Source organism: Pelobates fuscus, chromosome 11, assembly GCF_036172605.1.
Source record: "Pelobates fuscus isolate aPelFus1 chromosome 11, aPelFus1.pri, whole genome shotgun sequence".
Classification (NCBI taxonomy): Eukaryota; Metazoa; Chordata; class Amphibia; order Anura; family Pelobatidae; genus Pelobates; species Pelobates fuscus.
The window spans coordinates 4,833,012-4,854,359 of record NC_086327.1 but is presented as its reverse complement, the minus strand read 5'-3'; the positions used below and the strand labels follow the sequence as shown (position 1 = coordinate 4,854,359).

General features: G+C 38.6%; 1 protein-coding gene across 1 annotated transcript in view; it reads left to right on the top strand.

Annotated features, from left to right (window-relative positions):
• LOC134577697 (uncharacterized) overlaps positions 1–20,111 on the top strand; it is a 131,032-nt gene extending 110,921 nt beyond the window's left edge. Inside the window, exons 46-52 of the mRNA XM_063436559.1 lie at positions 550–1,148; positions 4,741–5,305; positions 7,643–8,229; positions 9,436–10,003; positions 12,436–12,632; positions 19,719–19,879; positions 20,052–20,111. Coding sequence (XP_063292629.1) covers positions 550–1,148; positions 4,741–5,305; positions 7,643–8,229; positions 9,436–10,003; positions 12,436–12,632; positions 19,719–19,862 — 2,660 coding nt within the window. The 3' untranslated portion in view covers positions 19,863–19,879; positions 20,052–20,111. The remainder of the gene's footprint in view (positions 1–549; positions 1,149–4,740; positions 5,306–7,642; positions 8,230–9,435; positions 10,004–12,435; positions 12,633–19,718; positions 19,880–20,051) is intronic.
• Positions 20,112–21,348: the final 1,237 nt, after the last annotated feature.

Genomic DNA, 21,348 nt, shown 5'->3' with positions numbered 1-21,348 from the left:
ATTGGAAAATACACGTTTTTTTTTTGTCCTATAAATGTAATATTTTAAACACATAACACCATGTTCTGTCTTGTTACAAACATGAAACCTGTTTTATATTATGCTGCCCATTTATTGCATATGCTAACAGAACAGATCCACGTTTCTCTTCTGAGTATCATATACATTGCATACCAAGGAGTTTCGTTCAATGGTGAGTTGCAGAGGTCTGACAATAAAAACTGGGAATAACGTTTGTGCATTCCCAAATGTGTTGGTAGAATTCCAAGAATTAAGCTCTTAGGCATTGATTTAATAATATTTCTAAATGATTCAATAGTGTGACAAAAACATTCCAAATGACGTATCTATGACTATTCCCATTCACATGAATGGTGACTTCTGTAGATAAATAATTTAGAACATTTTCTAACAGGTATTGAATCAATTGGAAAGCATATTAAATCGAAGGCCAATATGAAGTAAGGCCTATATGTACTACCTCATGTGGAAATAACAAACATGACACGTGAATTTGATTTGTTATTTGATTGTTATTTTTGCTCGTAGCTATGGAATGTCCTCAGAACAGCCATTATGAAGCGTGTGGTACTGGGTGTCCGGCAAGCTGTGCAGACCGTACGTCTCAGGAGAGCTGCACGGAACCATGCGTGGAGACCTGTCAATGTAACACTGGATTCATTCTCAGTGGTGGCAAGTGCGTGCCTGCGACTAGCTGTGGCTGCAACTACAACGGTTTCTATTATGAACCAAACGAAGGTTATTGGTCTGACGAGAGCTGCAGCTCATATTGTATGTGCGATCCAGCCTCTGGTAAAGTGGTTTGCCAAGAGAAGAAGTGCAAGTCGAACGAGAGGTGTTCAGTTGTTGATGGAAAACGTGGCTGTTACCCGTCCGGCTATTCAACCTGTACATTCTCGGGAGACCCCCATTACATTACCTTTGATGGAAAAAAAATTGATTTCATGGGCACGTGCATCTATCAACTGGTGAAAGTCACCTCAACGGATCCCTCGTTAACACCCTTTACAGTCACAGCTCAAAATAACAACCGTGGCAATCGAGTTGTTTCATCTACTAAGGAGGTTACATTTGAAGTTTTTAATCAAACTATCGTCATCAGTAAAGACTATCCCAGAAAACTTCTGGTAAGAATTGGCTGCAATGCCTGGGAGCAAAAAGCTTAAAACAGTAATAAGCACAAATACCTAACTTTGTATTCAGTGGTACTAAGCAGTGATATCACTATTTTACTTTTCATGAGAAGAAAGTTTTACATTGAGGGTTTTTTATTCTGTATATATCCTACCCTATATATCTGGGATATAGCTATTTACTAACCCTGTATATCTGGGATACAGCTATTTACTAACCCTGTATATCTGGGATATAGCTATTTACTAACCCTGTATATCTGGGATACAGCTATTTACTAACCCTGTATATCTGGGATATAGCTATTTACTAACCCTGTATATCTGGGATATAGCTATTTACTAACCCTGTATATCTGGGATACAGCTATTTACAAACCCTGTATATCTGGGATATAGCTATTTACTAACCCTGTATATCTGGGATATAGCTATTTACTAACCCTGTATCTGGGATATAGCTCTTTACTAATACGGTATATCTGGGATATAGCTATTTACTAACCCTGTATATCTGGGAGATAGCTATTTACTAACCCTGTATATCTGGGATACAGCTATTTACTAACCCTGTATATCTGGGATATAGCTATTTACTAACCCTGTATATCTGGGATATAGCTATTTACTAACCCTGTATATCTGGAATACAGCTATTTACTAACCCTGTATATCTGGGATATAGCTATTTACTAACCCTGTATATCTGGGATACAGCTATTTACTAACCCTGTATATCTGGGATACAGCTTTTTACTAACCCTGTATATCTGGGATATAGCTATTTACTAACCCTGTATATCTGGGATATAGCTATTTACTAACCCTGTATATCTGGGATATAGCTATTTACTAATCCTGTATATCTGGGATATAGCTCTTTACTAACCCTGTATATCTGGGATATAGCTATTTACTAACCCTGTATATCTGGGATATAGCTATTTACTAACCCTGTATACCTGGGATATAGCTATTTACTAACCCTGTATATCTGGGATATAGCTCTTTACTAACCCTGTATATCTGGGATATAGCTCTTTACTAACCCTGTATATCTGGGATATAGCTATTTACTAACCCTGTATATCTGGGATACAGCTATTTACTAACCCTGTATATCTGGGATACAGCTATTTACTAACCCTGTATATCTGGGATATAGCTATTTACTAACCCTGTATATCTGGGATACAGCTATTTACTAACCCTGTATATCTGGGATACAGCTATTTACTAACCCTGTATATGTGGGATACATCTATTTACTAACCTTGTATATCTGGGATATAGCTATTTACTAACCCTGTATATCTGGGATATAGCTATTTACTAACCCTGCATATCTGGGATATAACTATTTACTAACCCTGTATATCTGGGATACAGCTAGTTACTAACCCTGTATATCTGGGATATAGCTATTTACTAACCCTGTATATCTGGGATATAACTATTTACTAACCCTGTATATCTGGGATATAACTATTTACTAACCCTGTATATCTGGGATACAGCTAGTTACTAACCCTGTATATCTGGGATATAGCTATTTACTAACCCTGTATATCTGGGATATAGCTATTTACTAACCCTGCATATCTGGGATATAACTATTTACTAACCCTGTATATCTGGGATATAGCTATTTACTAACCCTGTATATCTGGGATACAGCTAGTTACTAACCCTGTATATCTGGGATATAGCTAGTTACTAACCCTGTATATCTGGGATATAACTATTTACTAACCCTGTATATCTGGGATACAGCTAGTTACTAACCCTGTATATCTGGGATACAGCTAGTTACTAACCCTGTATATCTGGGATATAGCTATTTACTAACCCTGTATATCTGGGATATAACTATTTACTAACCCTGTATATCTGGGATACAGCTATTTACTAACCCTGTATATCTGGGATATAGCTATTTACTAACCCTGTATATCTGGGATATAGCTATTTACTAACCCTGTATATCTGGGATACAGCTAGTTACTAACCCTGTATATCTGGGATACAGCTATTTACTAACCCTGTATATCTGGGATACAGCTAGTTACTAACCCTGTATATCTGGGATATAGCTCTTTACTAACCCTGTATATCTGGGATATAACTATTTACTAACCCTGTATATCTGGGATACAGCTAGTTACTAACCCTGTATATCTGGGATATAGCTATTTACTAACCCTGTATATCTGGGATATAACTATTTACTAACCCTGTATATCTGGGATATAGCTAGTTACTAACCCTGTATATCTGGGATATAACTATTTACTAACCCTGTATATCTGGGATATAGCTCTTTACTAACCCTGTATATCTGGGATACAGCTAGTTACTAACCCTGTATATCTGGGATACAGCTAGTTACTAACCCTGTATATCTGGGATATAGCTATTTACTAACCCTGTATATCTGGGATATAGCTATTTACTAACCCTGTATATCTGGGATACAGCTGTTTACTAACCCTGTATATCTGGGATATAGCTATTTACTAACCCTGTATATCTGGGATATAGCTATTTACTAACCCTGTATATCTGGGATATAACTATTTACTAACCCTGTATATCTGGGATACAGCTAGTTACTAACCCTGTATATCTGGGATACAGCTATTTACTAACCCTGTATATCTGGGATACAGCTAGTTACTAACCCTGTATATCTGGGATATAGCTATTTACTAACCCTGTATATCTGGGATATAACTATTTACTAACCCTGTATATCTGGGATACAGCTATTTACTAACCCTGTATATCTGGGATACAGCTAGTTACTAACCCTGTATATCTGGGATATAGCTAGTTACTAACCCTGTATATCTGGGATACAGCTATTTACTAACCCTGTATATCTGGGATATAGCTATTTACTAACCCTGTATATCTGGGATATAGCTATTTACTAACCCTGTATATCTGGGATATAACTATTTACTAACCCTGTATATCTGGGAGATAGCTATTTACTAACCCTGTATATCTGGGATATAGCTATTTACTAACCCTGTATATCTGGGATACAGCTAGTTACTAACCCTGTATATCTGGGATATAGCTATTTACTAACCCTGTATATCTGGGATATAGCTATTTACTAACCCTGTATATCTGGGATATAGCTATTTACTAACCCTGTATATCTGGGATATAGCTATTTACTAACCCTGTATATCTGGGATACAGCTAGTTACTAACCCTGTATATCTGGGATATAGCTATTTACTAACCCTGTATATCTGGGATATAGCTATTTACTAACCCTGTATATCTGGGATATAGCTATTTACTAACCCTGTATATCTGGGATACAGCTAGTTACTAACCCTGTATATCTGGGATACAGCTCTTTGCTAACCCTTTTATATCAGATCAGCTATTTATGTATCACTTGGACTCTAACAAATTGTCCTTGTTTGGCAACACATGCTTTTCAAGGTGTCAGGAGTGTAAAAGTGTTTGTTGTTTGGTAGTGTTATTTGTCAAAGTAATTAATCAATTACAGATGGAAATGTGCATTTTAAAAAACATATTAATAATACTTGTTTTTGTGTTATAGGTGAACGGTATCCAAACCCAACTTCCATTTTCCTTTGAAAATAACAAAATAACAGCTTTCATTAAGGGCGTCCATGGATTCATTAAGACAGATTTTGGTCTGACTGTGACGTATGACTGGAACAGCTACGGTAGGGTTATTCTCCCTAACAGCTACGCCAACTCAGTCAGCGGTTTGTGTGGAAACAACAATCAAGACCCAAATGACGATCTCACTATGAGCATTGGTGAGAGAAACGATAACCCAGTAGAGTTTGGTAATAGCTGGATGGTGGGAAAAGTCCCAGGGTGTTCCAAACAATGTGAAGGAGATTGCCCAACGTGCTCAGACCAGGATAAAACCAAGTACCAGGCTGATGAGTTTTGTGGAATCATTAAAAAGGCCGATGGCCCATTTGCCGGCTGCCATGCTTCGATTGATCCGGTGACGTATTTCAATGACTGTGTTTTTGATGCTTGTCAGTTTCAAGGTCAAACTTTTGCTTTCACAAGTGCCATCGGCAGCTACGTGTCCACCTGTCAGGCTGCGGGATTTAACATCAAAGAATGGAGAACATCGGTTACAAGTAAGTGATCATTTGCCATTTTCTGATCCAGATTAGCAGTGACCGGCTGTTGGCCACACATTGTCTCTTTAAATGTTCTGCATCCACACAAAACTCTCTATCTTAACAAAATTAAAATATAAATGGTATGGTTGTCATGCGTGTGAGAAGTGTAATTTTGTATTATATTTAATTTGCATTATCAATGTCAATTGATTGAAAATCGGTCTTGATTTAAGAATTTTTGATAAGCTTTTTAAATTATCACAATCTGTTAGAAAAATCAAATTCCTTTACACTTGAATGTTGACTTCTGTAGAGAAATCAATTCCCAACATATTGTGATCATTTGAAAAGTTTATTAAAAATGATTTAAATTGAGGCTACAGCTGGCTGTGAGACTCGGGCACTGGGGGCTGGTTAACTCAGCACTCTCAGACAGTAACTATTGCCCAGGTTAGATAACATTTTGACATTGACAATGCAGGAGTAGTGATGTCCCGAACGGTTCGCTGGTGAATAGTTCCTGGCGAACATAGCTTGTTCGCGTTCGCCACATTGGCGAACATATGCGATATTCGGTCCGCCCCCTATTCGTTATCATTGAGTAAACTTTGACCCTGTACCTCACAGTCAGCAGACACATTCCAGCCAATCAGCAGCAGACCCTCCCTCCCAGACCCTCCCACCTTCTAGACAGCATACAATTTAGATTAATTCTGAAGCTGCATTCATTTTTTTTTTATTATTATTTTTTTGTGTTTATTATACATTATCCTCCATAGCCAGTAACCTGTGTTTATTATACATTATCCCCCATAGCCAGTAACCTGTGTTTATTATACATTATCCCCCCATAGCCAGTAACCTGTGTTTATTATACATTATCCCCCCATAGCCAGTAACCTGTGTTTGGGGGGGACAACCTAATGTCCTCCCCCCTGGCCCCCACCCCTGAGCGGTGGGTGGGGGCCCTAAACAAAAATAAGGGGGGAGGACCTAATGATGGATTATTATTTTTTGCGCTCGTTTTTTTTTTTTTATTGCGTCGGATATTATGGATATTTATTTGCCCTTTTTGGGGGCTGAAAAAGAAGATTTTAGAAGAAAGAAAACATCGAATGGTAAGCTATTTTTTATTTTTTTATTTTTAGGGTGAGGGGGTAGGTAGGGGGATCATATTTTTTTGGGGGGAGGGGGTGACTAGGGGTTTGGGGACCCCTAGTCACCTGGGGGGGGACATTTTTTTTAGGGCTTCCACCCGCCGCTCAGGGGTGGGGGCCGGGGGGGAGGACAATAGGTCCCCCCTAGTGGTATTGAGGGTCCCCACCCGCCGCTAAGGGGAGGGGGCCAGGGGGAGGACATTAGGTCCCCCCTTTATTAGTATTTAGGGCCCCCACCCACCGCTCAGGGGTGTGGTCCAGGGAGGAGGACATTAGGTCCTCCCCCCTTACTTTTGTATAGGGCCCCCACCCACCGCTCAGGCGTGGGGGCCAGGGGGAAGGACATTAGGTCCTCCCACCTTACTTTTGTTTAGGGCCCCCACCCACCGCTCAGGGGTGGAGGCCAGGGGGGAGTACATTAGGTCCCCCCCAATTTGTATTTAGGGCCCCCACCCACCGCTCAGGGGTAGGGGCCAGGGAGGAGGACATTAGGTCCCCCCCAATTTGTGTTTAGGGCCCCCACCCACCGCTCCAGGGTGGGGGCCAGGGAGTGGACATTAGCCCCCCCCTATTCTTGTTTAGGGCCCCCACCCACCGCTCAGGTGGGTGGGGGCCCATCACAATTGTGGCCAGAAAGAGTCCCTGTGGGTTTTAAAATTCGCCTGCCTATTGAAGTCTATGGCGGTTCGCCAGGTTCGCCCGTTCGCGAACATTTGCGGAAGTTCGCGTTCGCCGTTCGCGAACGGAAAATTTCATGTTTGCGACATCACTATGCAGGAGTATAAATTCTGTATAATAGTGTGGCCAATGACAAGCTGGCCTCCAAGTGTTGAGAAGTTATTTTTGCAAACTGCTCCCATTTTTTCAAAGAGCCAGGAAACACTAAAGAGACTCTATTTAAACTCATAAAATATATATATCATACACTGAAAGAGGCAAATAAAACTGGATTTGCAACGTTTGCCAGATTATCTACTGAACTGTTTATGGCAGATTAATGAGAAAATGAGATTTCCAGAAATAAAACCACTTGATCTATTGACATATTGGGGAGACTGGCATTCAGATGCAATCAGATGTAAGAAAATAAAAATCATAGAAATGTTTTGGAATGTCTGCTGCACAATTTAGCAATATGCTTACAGGTAGCTTTGGTAACACTTTTGTTGACAATCTTCTAAACTGTCTGCTGCAGGCCTCGTTTGCCCCCCGAATAGTCACTACGAGCTGTGTGGGTCAGGCTGTGCCCCAACGTGCTATGACCTCTCCTCTCCACAGACATGCAAACCTTCTTGCACTGAAGGATGTTACTGTGATAGTGGATTCATCCTGAGTGGAGATACATGCGTGCCGATTTCCCAATGTGGTTGTGTGCTCAACGGCAAATACTACGAAAAGGGTCGGAAATTTTACATGGACAGGTCATGTGCAACATGGTGTGAGTGCCATGCTGATGGACTTCTAAGCTGTGATAACCTCCCTTGTAATCCCAATGAAGAATGCAAGGTGGTGAATGGCGCCCAGAGATGTGCATCAGACCGTTGTGCAAAATGCACTGCCAGTGGTGCACACTACATTTCCTTTGATGGTCTTCCCTACAACTACGAAGGGACATGTTCCTACACATTAGTAAACTCCACTACCCAAATCTCGCGTCTAGAGACTTTCTCAGTGATGGTGGAAAATGAAAAAAAAGGAAAATTAATTGTACCAAAACAAGTGAAGGTCTTGGTATTTGGTTATGAATTTATCATGGAAAGGGGAATAAAATGGAAAATAACGGTAGGTACAACAGCCTTCAATGTAATTCATGGCTTAACTCTTTACCAATTCACAGAAAGTATGAGGATGGACAGTTTGTTTCAATTTGAAAGAAAAGCAACTCTCCAACTTTTTTTGTTTTAGTTTTGTTTCAGTGCCAAGGAAGCTTGAATGGTCGCTGGCATTTTCTGTAAAACACTGCTGGAACATTTATTCAGAATGTGTCCGTTCATTTAGCGATTTGGGTCACAGACTTTTTTTTTTCACTAAAGTTTGAATTTTCATGAAATCAAAGTCAGTTTCACATGTTAGGCTAAAATATTCACGTTGAATTCCCTTAAGAGTCCCCACAATTGACATTTTAATGAATAACTGTGAGAGTGTCTAGGTTTGAGCAACCCTTATTCACCCATTTTAGCTCAATCCTGGAAGCAGACAAACAATTTGCTCGTTCTGTGTGTTAGAAGATTTATACATTGGGGCCACAAACAGAACAATTTAAGAAAAAAATGGCCCAGAATAAGAACGAGGAACGTAAAACAAAGAAAACAGATGCCAAAGGATGAGCAGATAATAATAATATTTAATAATAATAATAATAATAATAAAATATTAAGCTATTGTGAAACTATAGTCGTGTTTCTGATAGAATGTGAAAAAGTGAATGATTACAAAAACAAAGCAAATAGATTTTAAAAATAGCAAAAAAGCAACAAGTAAGCTAAAACATTCTCATTTGATGAAGAGGAATGCAAACACTTCTTATGTTATATCTGTATTCATTCATGTGTGGATAATTCATTTATTTTCTCAGATTGTGTGAACATGATTTAACTTCCTAGTTGAGCATTAAACTACAGGAATAACACCAGTAGCCATTTTTGTATTATTCATTTACAATTATTTGTAATGAACTGATATTACAAAATTCAGGATAATTTGTCCAAATTAGCTATTCTTGTCTGAATATATCATTTTTTTTGTTTATTTCCTTCAATTCGGTGCTTTGGGAATAAACAAATAAAATAAACATATTGACCAGCTGTAGACCCATCATTCCAATGATCCACGTTTTATATAAATTAAAACCAATAACATTAAATGTAAGGATTCCCTTAGAAGAGTCAGATGGAACTATAGGTAGAGCAGCGTTAAATCATATCACTATTTATGAATGACAAACCAATCCGTCAAATTAATGAGAACCTCTTCTAATATCTGCTCTAGCTTAACAACCAAGTCTACAATCTTCCATTGAACTGCCCGTGTAAGAGAGTGTGGATAAACCAGGAAGGGAAGAATATCATCCTACAGACACACTTCGGGCTGAAAATCCTCTTTGATACAGAATACCAGATCATTGTTCAGATTACAGGAAGCTACTGGAACAATGTCCGTGGACTCTGTGGGAACTTTAATGATGACACAACCGATGACTTAATGCTTCCTGATGGAAGTTTCACCAGCACAGTGGATACTTTTGGAGCCTCTTGGAAAATCCCGGTGGAAGGGGTGATATGCCGGGATGGATGTAGAGATACTTGTCTCATTATTAATTCCAAATTAGTTGCTGCATTTGGCAAGGAGAGATTGTGTGGAGTACTGAAATCTAAAACTGGACCATTCAAAGATTGCATCTTGAAAGTCAACCCATCAAACTATTTCAAGAACTGTATCCTCGATATGAGCCAGGAAAATTCACCCAGCACTCTGTGCATGAATGTTCAGGCGTACGTGTCCGCATGTGAAGCGGCAGGAGGAACAATTGAACCCTGGAGAAATGACACATTTTGTCGTAAGTAATCCCTATGATTATATCAAAGATAATTTACCCCATCCAAAAAAAAAGTTTAACATCCCCTAAAAAACACAATTGTCATTTGGAAATACCAGGCTGGAATAATAGTGTCAATTTAAAAGCCACATTTTTTATTCTATTATTATATCTGTGCATTTACCTGCTAGAAATTACAGCAAACATTTGAAAGATGAAGTAGGGATTTAAATGTTTACTCCAAGGACCATGATCTGAAGCGGTTATGGTGCTTGGAGTCTTTGCATGCAGTGTTTCACTAAGATAAATTACACATACAGCCTAACAGTCCTGATTTTGGTGGGACACTCCCAATTTGTAAAAGGTCCTATTTTTCCATGCTGACTTTGTTGCCTTATGCCCTGCCTTGGGCAGCTAACTGTTTGTAGAAAACCCAGCATGAGTGCTGTGATGGATCTCCTGTACTCCGACTGAGTACCTCTGCCTAATCCTCTTCCTAGTCCTTAGAGAGGGAGCCTGGAACGTTTCAGCCCCAGTCACAGAAGCTTGACTGGGGTCTCTCTGGAACTCTTCCACCCGACCAGACTTGTCTTCTAGGCAGATAACGCACCTCTGCCTATTAATCTAGCAGTTTCTTCCAGGCAGGTATCATCCCCTCTGCCTATTAATCTGCAGTTTCTTCCAGACAGGTATCGACCCCCCTGCCTATTAATCTGCAGTTTCTTCCAGACAGGTATCGACCCCCCTGCCTATTAATCTGCAGTTTCTGCCAGGCAGGTATCGACCCCCCTGCCTATTAATCTGCAGTTTCTGCCAGGCAGGTATCGTCCCCTCTGCCTATTCCTCTGCAGCTCTCCTTCCAGGCAGGTACCATCCCCTCTGCCTATTCCTCTGCAGCTCTCCTTCCAGGCAGGTATCGTCCCCTCTGCCTATTCCCCTGCAGCCCTTCTTGTAGGCAGGTATCCACCTCTGCCTCATACACTGCAGCCTTTCTTCCAGGCAGGTATCATCCCCTCTGCCCTTATACACTGCAGCCCTTCCTCCAGGCAGGTATCGTCCCCTCTGCCTATTCCTCTGCAGCTCTCCTTCCAGGCAGGTATCGTCCCCTCTGCCTATCCCTCTGCAGCTCTCCTTCCAGGCAGGTATCGTCTCCTCTGCCTATTCCTCTGCAGCCGTCCTTCCAGGCAGTTATCGTCCCCTCTGCCTATTCCTCTGCAGCTCTCCTTCCAGGCAGGTATCGTCCCCTCTGCCTATTCCTCTGCAGCCCTTCTTCCAGGCAGGTATCGTCCCCTCTGCCTATTCTTCTGCAGCTCTCCTTCCAGGCAGGTATCGTCCCCTCTGCCTATTCCTCTGCAGCCCTTCTTCCAGGCAGGTATCGTCCCCTCTGCCTATTCCTCTGCAGCTCTCCTTCCAGGCAGGTATCGTCCCCTCTGCCTATTCCCCTGCAGCTCTCCTTCCAGGCAGGTATCGTCCCCTCTGCCTATTCCTCTGCAGTTTCTTTCACTAAAATACAAATACAAACAGCATATATCAAACAAGCAATTACAATGAATACATGAACTATATAATACCAATACAATTTTCAAATACAATAAAAAATAACAATATATACATTTAGCTAATTATTTTGTTGCTCTCATTTGCATACAAGTCTCATGCAAATGAACACACTTCTAGTCAGTCAGCAGAGGGCGCAGCAGACTTATCCAGTAACAACGAATCGTTTGTCCATTGATTGCTGCTGTCACACACCTCTCTTAGGGACTCTTGGCACCAGGTTCATAGTCTGTGAGGGAGAGGTTGGCCTTTAGGACTCTCCAAAAGGCCATGGCATGGGAGCTTCTGTCATAAGTCCATTATTAGACCCACTTGCACTATACTTAGGGCATTAGGACCATGATTAAGACCATGCTAAGAGTACTGAAACAGGCAGTTTGTTGAGCATGTCGGGGCTCGGCTCTGTCCTATATCACTTTTGATTGGGGTTAGTTAGCTGCTAATGTTAATTCTGTGCATAGATCGCGTTTGTCTTCAGCATGCATTCCATAATGGCGATGTGTGACGGCAAGGCTCTCCCTTCATGCACCCACATACTCCTTCATCCAACCTTTGGGATGTCCCTCCTCCTACATGGGTGACAAGTGACATTACCTGCGAGAGGATATTTTGCATGCTACATGGAATCATTAATGCTAAACTTTATAGATTTATTGCCCTTCAGCTATCTGTGGAAACTCTATCTCTATCTCTATATCTCTATATCTCTATATAACGCGACTGATTCAACGTTGTTATCTCAATTCTCCTGATGTACACCAAGGGAATTGTAACATATTCCCTTATGAAGCAATCTGGCTTTCAGTTCAGTACCATGTACGATTGGGAGTATCTATATTGTGATTAATCAATTAATGAGTACTGGTTTAATTAATATCATCTAATTGTTCTCACAGCGTACACCTGCATCAGTGGGCATTATGATGAATGCATGCACAGCTGTGATCAGACATGTGCTGTAATGACTGGATCAAGTACCTGCACTTCAAGGTGTTTTGAGGGATGTTCGTGCAGTGATGGGGAGCATTTCAATGGAGAACAATGCGTATCTGGGGACAAATGTGGCTGTGTATATAACGGATTCTATCTAAAGGTAAACGTGGCTGTGTATATAATGGGTTATAAAGGTAAACGTGGCTGTGTATATAATGGATTCTATCTAAAGGTAAACGTGGCTGTGTATATAATGGGTTCTATCTAAAGGTAAACGTGGCTGTGTATATAATGGGTTATAAAGGTAAACGTGGCTGTGTATATAACGGATTTAATCTAAAGGTAAATGTGGCTGTGTATATAATGGATTCTATCTAAAGGTAAACGTGGCTGTGTATATAACGGGTTCTATCTAAAAGTAAACGTGGCTGTGTATATAATGGATTCTATCTAAAGGTAAACGTGGCTGTGTATATATTGGGTTATAAAGGTAAACGTGGCTGTGTATATAATGGGTTCTATCTAAAGGTAAACGTGGCTGTGTATATAATGGATTTTATCTAAAGGTAAACGTGGCTGTGTATATAATGGATTCTATCTAAAGGTAAACGTGGCTGTGTATATAACGGATTCTATCTAAAGGTAAACGTGGCTGTGTATATAACGGGTTCTATCTAAAGGTAAACGTGGCTGTGTATATAATGGATTCTATCTAAAGGTAAACGTGGCTGTGTATATAATGGGTTATAAAGGTAAACGTGGCTTTGTATATAATGGATTCTATCTAAAGGTAAACGTGGCTGTGTATATAATGGGTTCTATCTAAAGGTAAACGTGGCTGTGTATATAATGGGTTATAAAGGTAAACGTGGCTGTGTATATAACGGATTAAATCTAAAGGTAAATGTGGCTGTGTATATAATGGATTCTATCTAAAGGTAAACGTGGCTGTGTATATAACAGGTTCTATCTAAAAGTAAACGTGGCTGTGTATATAATGGATTCTATCTAAAGGTAAACGTGGCTGTGTATATAATGAGTTATAAAGGTAAACGTGGCTGTGTATATAATGGGTTCTATCTAAAGGTAAACGTGGCTGTGTATATAATGGATTTTATCTAAAGGTAAACGTGGCTGTGTATATAATGGATTCTATCTAAAGGTAAACGTGGCTGTGTATATAACGGATTCTATCTAAAGGTAAACGTGGCTGTGTATATAACGGATTCTATCTAAAGGTAAACGTGGCTGTGTATATAACGGGTTCTATCTAAAGGTAAACGTGGCTGTGTATATAATGGATTCTATCTAAAGGTAAACGTGGCTGTGTATATAATGGATTTTATCTAAAGGTAAACGTGGCTGTGTATATAATGGGTTATAAAGTAAACGTGGTTGTGTATATAATGGATTCTATCTAAAGGTAAACGTGGCTGTGTATATAATGGGTTATAAAGGTAAACGTGGCTGTGTATATAATGGGTAATAAAGGTAAACGTGGCTGTGTATATAACGGATTCTATCTAAAGGTAAACGTGGCTTTGTATATAATGGATTCTATCTAAAGGTAAACGTGGCTGTGTATATAATGGATTCTATCTAAAGGTAAACGTGGCTGTGTATATAATGGATTCTATCTAAAGGTAAACGTGGCTGTGTATATAATGCGTTCTATCTAATGGTAAACGTGGCTGTGTATATAATGGGTTATAAAGTAAACGTAAGTCCAAATAAAAATATAAAAAGGATATATATATAAATATATATATAAAAGTCAATATAAAAAGGAGGATAAATGTCTATGTTGCGCTGGTGTTCTCTCTTCTTATGATGCTTTGGATCCTCCCGTGATATGTAAAATATAAAAGGGAAAAGGACCAATGGTGCAGATTGTGGGGTACGTGGAAAATGAAGAATAAAGATGTAATAAACTCACATTTGTATGAGCTATAACCAGCTCAGGTGGAATGGACGTTCTGCAGTATAATCCCTGCTAGTAGGATATCAGGAAATTCTGATCCACTGGTGCTGTCCAATTCTCAGGAGAAGGGAGAAAAATATATAACAGATAGTGCTCTCTGAAGATAAGATGTGGTATATACAAAACAAAATAAATATACTCACAGTATACAGTGCAGATGACACTGCACTTGAGATATGGCGTGGGTGGTATAATCCCCACCTTAGGATATATAAAATGCCAGGAAAGGATAATATAAAATTGGAGTGATAAAAATATATATAATAAAAATATGAATGGCACAGAGATAAAGCCAAACGTAATTTATTATTAAAAGTATACAATAAAATCCATTAACGCGTTTCACCTCATGGGTTTTATCAAAATGGAATAACATTTAAAACCTGGCAAGAATAAAATATATATAGGTGCACTGTTACTTTAAAAACGGCGCCAAACATAGCATCAATTAACATTAGCCAATCACAGTTAGGCATAATACATATGAAGGATACAGCTTATAATACTATTAAGAATAGGTATATTCTAAAAGTTTGGTGTGTGCCAGACATAATAGGCAGAAGAAAAATGGAAAACGAAGCTATATAGCTTGTATAATATTAGATTGTATTTACACTCACGCACTAGAGTGTAAATACAATCTAATATTATACAAGCTATATAGCTTCGTTTTCCATTTTTCTTCTGCCTATTATGTCTGGCACACACCAAACTTTTAGAATATACCTATTCTTAATAGTATTATAAGCTGTATCCTTCATATGTATTATGCCTAACTGTGATTGGCTAATGTTAATTGATGCTATGTTTGGCACCGTTTTTAAAGTAACAGTGCACCTATATATATTTTATTCTTGCCAGGTTTTAAATGTTATTCCATTTTGATAAAACCCTTGAGGTGAAACGCGTTAATGGATTTTATTGTATACTTTTAATAATAAATTACGTTTGGCTTTATCTCTGTGCCATTCATATTTTTATTATATATATTTTTATCACTCCAATTTTATATTATCCTTTCCTGGCATTTTATATATCCTAAGGTGGGGATTATACCACCCATGCCATATCTCAAGTGCAGTGTCATCTGCACTGTATACTGTGAGTATATTTATTTTGTTTTGTATATACCACATCTTATCTTCAGAGAGCACTATCTGTTATATATTTTTCTCCCTTCTCCTGAGAATTGGACAGCACCAGTGGATCAGAATTTCCTGATATCCTACTAGCAGGGATTATACTGCAGAACGTCCATTCCACCTGAGCTGGTTATAGCTCATACAAATGTGAGTTTATTACATCTTTATTCTTCATTTTCCACGTACCCCACAATCTGCACCATTGGTCCTTTTCCCTTTTATATTTTACATATCACGGGAGGATCCAAAGCATCATAAGAAGAGAGAACACCAGCGCAACATAGACATTTATCCTCCTTTTTATATTGACTTTTATATATATTTATATATATCCTTTTTATATTTTTATTTGGACTTATTTTATTGTATCTCTTGGCGCAGCCTTTTCTCCCATTTTTTCCTGTACATCCTTATCCCAGAGGGTTAGAGGGTGACCCTCTGTAAGGTTGCTGCCTCCTTTGAATATTATTAGCGCTAACCTACTCTACACTTTTTCTTGTATAAAGTAAACGTGGCTGTGTATATAATGGGTTATAAAGGTAAATGTGGCTGTGTATATAACGGATTCTATCTAAAGGTAAACGTGGCTGTGTATATAATGGATTCTATCTAAAGGTAAACGTGGCTGTGTATATAATGCGTTCTATCTAATGGTAAACGTGGCTGTGTATATAATGGGTTATAAAGTAAACGTGGCTGTGTATATAATGGGTTATAAAGGTAAATGTGGCTGTGTATATAACGGATTCTATCTAAAGGTAAACGTGGCTGTGTATATAATGGATTCTATCTAAAGGTAAACGTGGCTGTGTATATAATGGGTTATAAAGGTAAACGTGGCTGTGTATATAATGGATTCTATCTAAAGGTAAACGTGGCTGTGTATATAATGGATTCTATCTAAAGGTAAACGTGGCTGTGTATATAACGGATTCTATCTAAAGGTAAACGTGGCTGTGTATATAATGGGTTCTATCTAAAGGTAAACGTGGCTGTGTATATAACGGATTCTATCTAAAGGTAAATGTGGCTGTGTATATAACGGATTCTATCTAAAGGTAAACGTGGCTTTGTATATAATGGGTTATAAAGGTAAACGTGGCTGTGTATATAATGGATTCTATCTAAAGGTAAACGTGGCTGTGTATATAATGGATTCTATCTAAAGGTAAACGTGGCTGTGTATATAATGGATTCTATCTAAAGGTAAACGTGGCTGTGTATATAATGGATTCTATCTAAAGGTAAACGTGGCTGTGTATATAACGGATTCTATCTAAAGGTAAACGTGGCTGTGTATATAATGGATTCTATCTAAAGATAAACGTGGCTGTGTATATAACGGATTCTATCTAAAGGTAAACGTGGCTGTGTATATAATGGGTTATAAAGGTAAACGTGGCTGTGTATATAATGGATTCTATCTAAAGGTAAACGTGGCTGTGTATATAACGGATTCTATCTAAAGGTAAACGTGGCTGTGTATATAATGGATTCTATCTAAAGGTAAACGTGGCTGTGTATATAATGGGTTATAAAGGTAAACGTGGCTGTGTATATAATGGATTCTATCTAAAGGTAAACGTGGCTGTGTATATAATGGATTCTATCTAAAGGTAAACGTGGCTGTGTATATAACGGATTCTATCTAAAGGTAAACGTGGCTGTGTATATAATGGGTTCTATCTAAAGGTAAACGTGGCTGTGTATATAACGGATTCTATCTAAAGGTAAATGTGGCTGTGTATATAACGGATTCTATCTAAAGGTAAACGTGGCTTTGTATATAATGGGTTATAAAGGTAAACGTGGCTGTGTATATAATGGATTCTATCTAAAGGTAAACGTGGCTGTGTATATAATGGATTCTATCTAAAGGTAAACGTGGCTGTGTATATAATGGATTCTATCTAAAGGTAAACGTGGCTGTGTATATAATGGATTCTATCTAAAGGTAAACGTGGCTGTGTATATAACGGATTCTATCTAAAGGTAAACGTGGCTGTGTATATAATGGATTCTATCTAAAGATAAACGTGGCTGTGTATATAACGGATTCTATCTAAAGGTAAACGTGGCTGTGTATATAATGGGTTATAAAGGTAAACGTGGCTGTGTATATAATGGATTCTACCTAAAGGTAAACGTGGCTGTGTATATAACGGATTCTATCTAAAGGTAAACGTGGCTGTGTATATAATGGATTCTATCTAAAGGTAAACGTGGCTGTGTATATAATGGGTTCTATCTAAAGGTAAACGTGGCTGTGTATATAACGGATTCTATCTAAAGGTAAACGTGGCTGTGTATATAATGGATTCTATCTAATGGTAAACGTGGCTGTGTATATAATGGGTTCTATCTAAAGGTAAACGTGGCTGTGTATATAATGGATTCTATCTAAAGGTAAACGTGGCTTTGTATATAACGGATTCTATCTAAAGATAAACGTGGCTGTGTATATAACGGATTCTATCTAAAGGTAAACGTGGCTGTGTATATAATGGGTTATAAAGGTAAACGTGGCTGTGTATATAATGGATTCTATCTAAAGGTAAACGTGGCTGTGTATATAATGGATTCTATCTAAAGGTAAACGTGGCTGTGTATATAATGGGTTATAAAGGTAAATGTGGCTGTGTATATAATGGGTTATAAAGGTAAACGTGGCTGTGTATATAATGGATTCTATCTAAAGGTAAATGTGGCTGTGTATATAATGGGTAATAAAGGTAAACGTGGCTGTGTATATAATGGGTAATAAAGGTAAACGTGGCTGTGTATATAATGGGTAATAAAGGTAAACGTGGCTGTGTATATAATGGGTAATAAAGGTAAACGTGGCTGTGTATGTAATGGGTAATAAAGGTAAATGTGGCTGTGTATATAATGGGTTATAAAGGTAAACGTGGCTGTGTATATAATGGGTTATAAAGGTAAATGTGGCTGTGTATATAATGGGTTATAAAGGTAAACGTGGCTGTGTATATAATGGGTTATAAAGGTAAACGTGGCTGTGTATATAATGGGTTATAAAGGTAAACGTGGCTGTGTATATAATGGGTTATAAAGGTAAACAAGGCTGTATATGTAATGGGGTCTAAAGGTAAATAAAATTTGGACATCTCGGTCATTATTGTAAAACGCTGGTGTTTGAACTTATTTTAGTCGCTGTGTTTGAAATCAGAATATATTTTAACTTAAAGGAACACTATAGTCCCCTAAATGACTTTAGCTAAATAAAGCAGTTTTAGTGTATAGATCATTCCCTGCAATTTCACTGCTCAATGCACTGTCATTTAGGAGTTAAATCACTTTGTTTCTGTTTATGCAGCCCTAGCCACACCTCCCCTGGCTATGATTGACAGAGCCTGCATGAATAGAAAACTGGTTTCACTTTCAAACAGATGTAATTTACCTTAAATAATTGTATCTCAATCTCTAAATTGAACTTTAATCACATACAGGAGGCTCTTGCAGGGTCTAGCAAGCTATTAACATAGCAGGGGATAAGAAAATCTTAATTAAACAGAACTTGCAGTAAGGAAAGCCTAAATAGGGCTCTCTTTACAGGAAGTGTTTATGGAAGGCTGTGCAAGTCACATGCAGGGAGGTGTGACTAGGGTTCATAAACAAAGGGATTTAACTCCTAAATGGCAGAGGATTGAGCAGTGAGGCTGCAGGGGCATGTTCAATACACCAAAACTGCTTCATTAAGCTAAAGTTGTTCAGGTGACTATAGTGTCCCTTTAAGAAAATAAAAGTATTGTGTGAACCACCCTTCTTACGAAGCTGACGGGATATTTTAACTTCTGTTTTTAAAAGTCTTTTTTTTCTTGTTAACAATAAAGTTCTATTCATGTTCCATTCCAGGATATCAACGTGTACGAACACTTATCCACTGAAACAAAATGCCCGTTAAACCATAATCAGCCTCTAGCTCTCAGGGAATGAAAAGTATAGTGGAACTAAAAAACACAAACAATAAACAGATATATTGTCTTACTATAGTGGGAACTGTCTGGAATTTAAAGTGAATTTCACATTTTGTGCCATAACACCACAAAATCTATTGTTTAAATTATAAATTGTAATAATTATTATTTTCAAAATATTTTCTTAGGCCGAAGAATTTTTAATATTGCCAGGCTGTCGCAAGAAATGCACTTGCAAAGATGGCGGGAATGTCGCCTGTGAGGCGTTTGCTTGTGGTGACAATGAGACTTGCTCTGCTGAAAAAGGGAACGGTCGATGCTTAGAAGTTTAGGAACTGAAATGATTACTGTGAGTATATTACCCTATTTTCAGAAGAATACGTCTGGCATTGCAAACACACAGAACCAGGGATTACTCTGTTAATGCATTCTATTAAATAAATAGATACAAATCTTAGTTTGAGCAAGATTGCAGCAAAATATAGAATTAACTGTAAAATATGCCGTCTTTTTTTCAATAGGTCTTTTTTCCTGAAAAAAATAAATGTAGAAAAAAAAGAAAACAAGAAGAAAAAAGGAAATAATCATCTCGCCTGGACAGAATAAATGTAACCGTATTAAAGCAGTCTGAAAAAGCAGTATATTGCCTCTGTAAAAATAAATAAATAAATACATAAATAAATAAATATATATAGTAAATATTGGTCTTAACTTGAATTTTGTCTGTTGGGTTTTATTTTTATGCATTAAATGGTAGGAGCAATTTTAATACATTTTACATTGACATATCCTAAGGTAGATCCTCAAATTACAATTACATATTGTGACGAAAGCAACCTCACCGCTGGTTTTTGGAGGGGCCTGTTTGCCCACCTCCTACCCTGGGACTATGGGCCCTGTGATAACCCATGTTCAAAAGTACTGTTTCTGCCCTTTGGACTTTTAACTGGAACAGATTCAAACATGTGGCGGCGGCCATCTTAAAGTGTATGGAACTGTTTTGGGCATGGGACCATGTGCACGTGGGGCAAAAATAAGACTTCCAGGAAATTCCTGAACCCCTGAACCGATCTGCGTGATTTTTGGATATGTTGTTCACCCAGATCGGGGCTCTCAGGGGATGTGGGGATATGTTGTATTTTGGGGTTTGTAAAAATGTATGTTTTTTTCAGTTTAGAGTTAATTGAGTTAGCCCATTGTCTTTGTTAATTGTATCACAGGCGGAGGGGAGGGATTGTGTACACTCTGTACACTCTGTTTTTATTGGTTTGTTAATTCTGTGTCCTGTGCCCCACAAGGTTCACCTGGGCGTCAACCTTGTGGGGAAAAACTGTATAAAAACTCAAGCTGTTCAATAAACCTTCAGACCTGTTTTACCCTTCATGAAGTCTTGGCTCATGTTTGGGGGATTGGAGAACCACCCTCTGGGGATTGCTATAATCACAATACTCCCCAGAGTAGAATCACTAGCTCTTGTAAGAGCTTTTCCTGTTCCTGTTTCGCTCTCTGGACTAAGGAGAGGTTCACCCACTGGAAGCTGAAGCCTGGTCTGGGGTCCAGGGTGGGTGGATGATGGAAAAACCCCAACCAAGCTGCAGTGGTTTGTGGGTTTTGCGGTGGTTATGGTGTCAAGTGCGTTGCTGATGGTCCTTGGCGAGCACTAGGAGCATCGTTTAACGAAGGCACCCAGTCGGGGTGGCAGGCATTCCGTCACACATATCTTCCATTTTCAATAATTGTACTCCATTTTACCGAACACATTTTCCATTTTACACTGCCAGACCTCCATTTTACCGAACACATCTTCCATATTACACT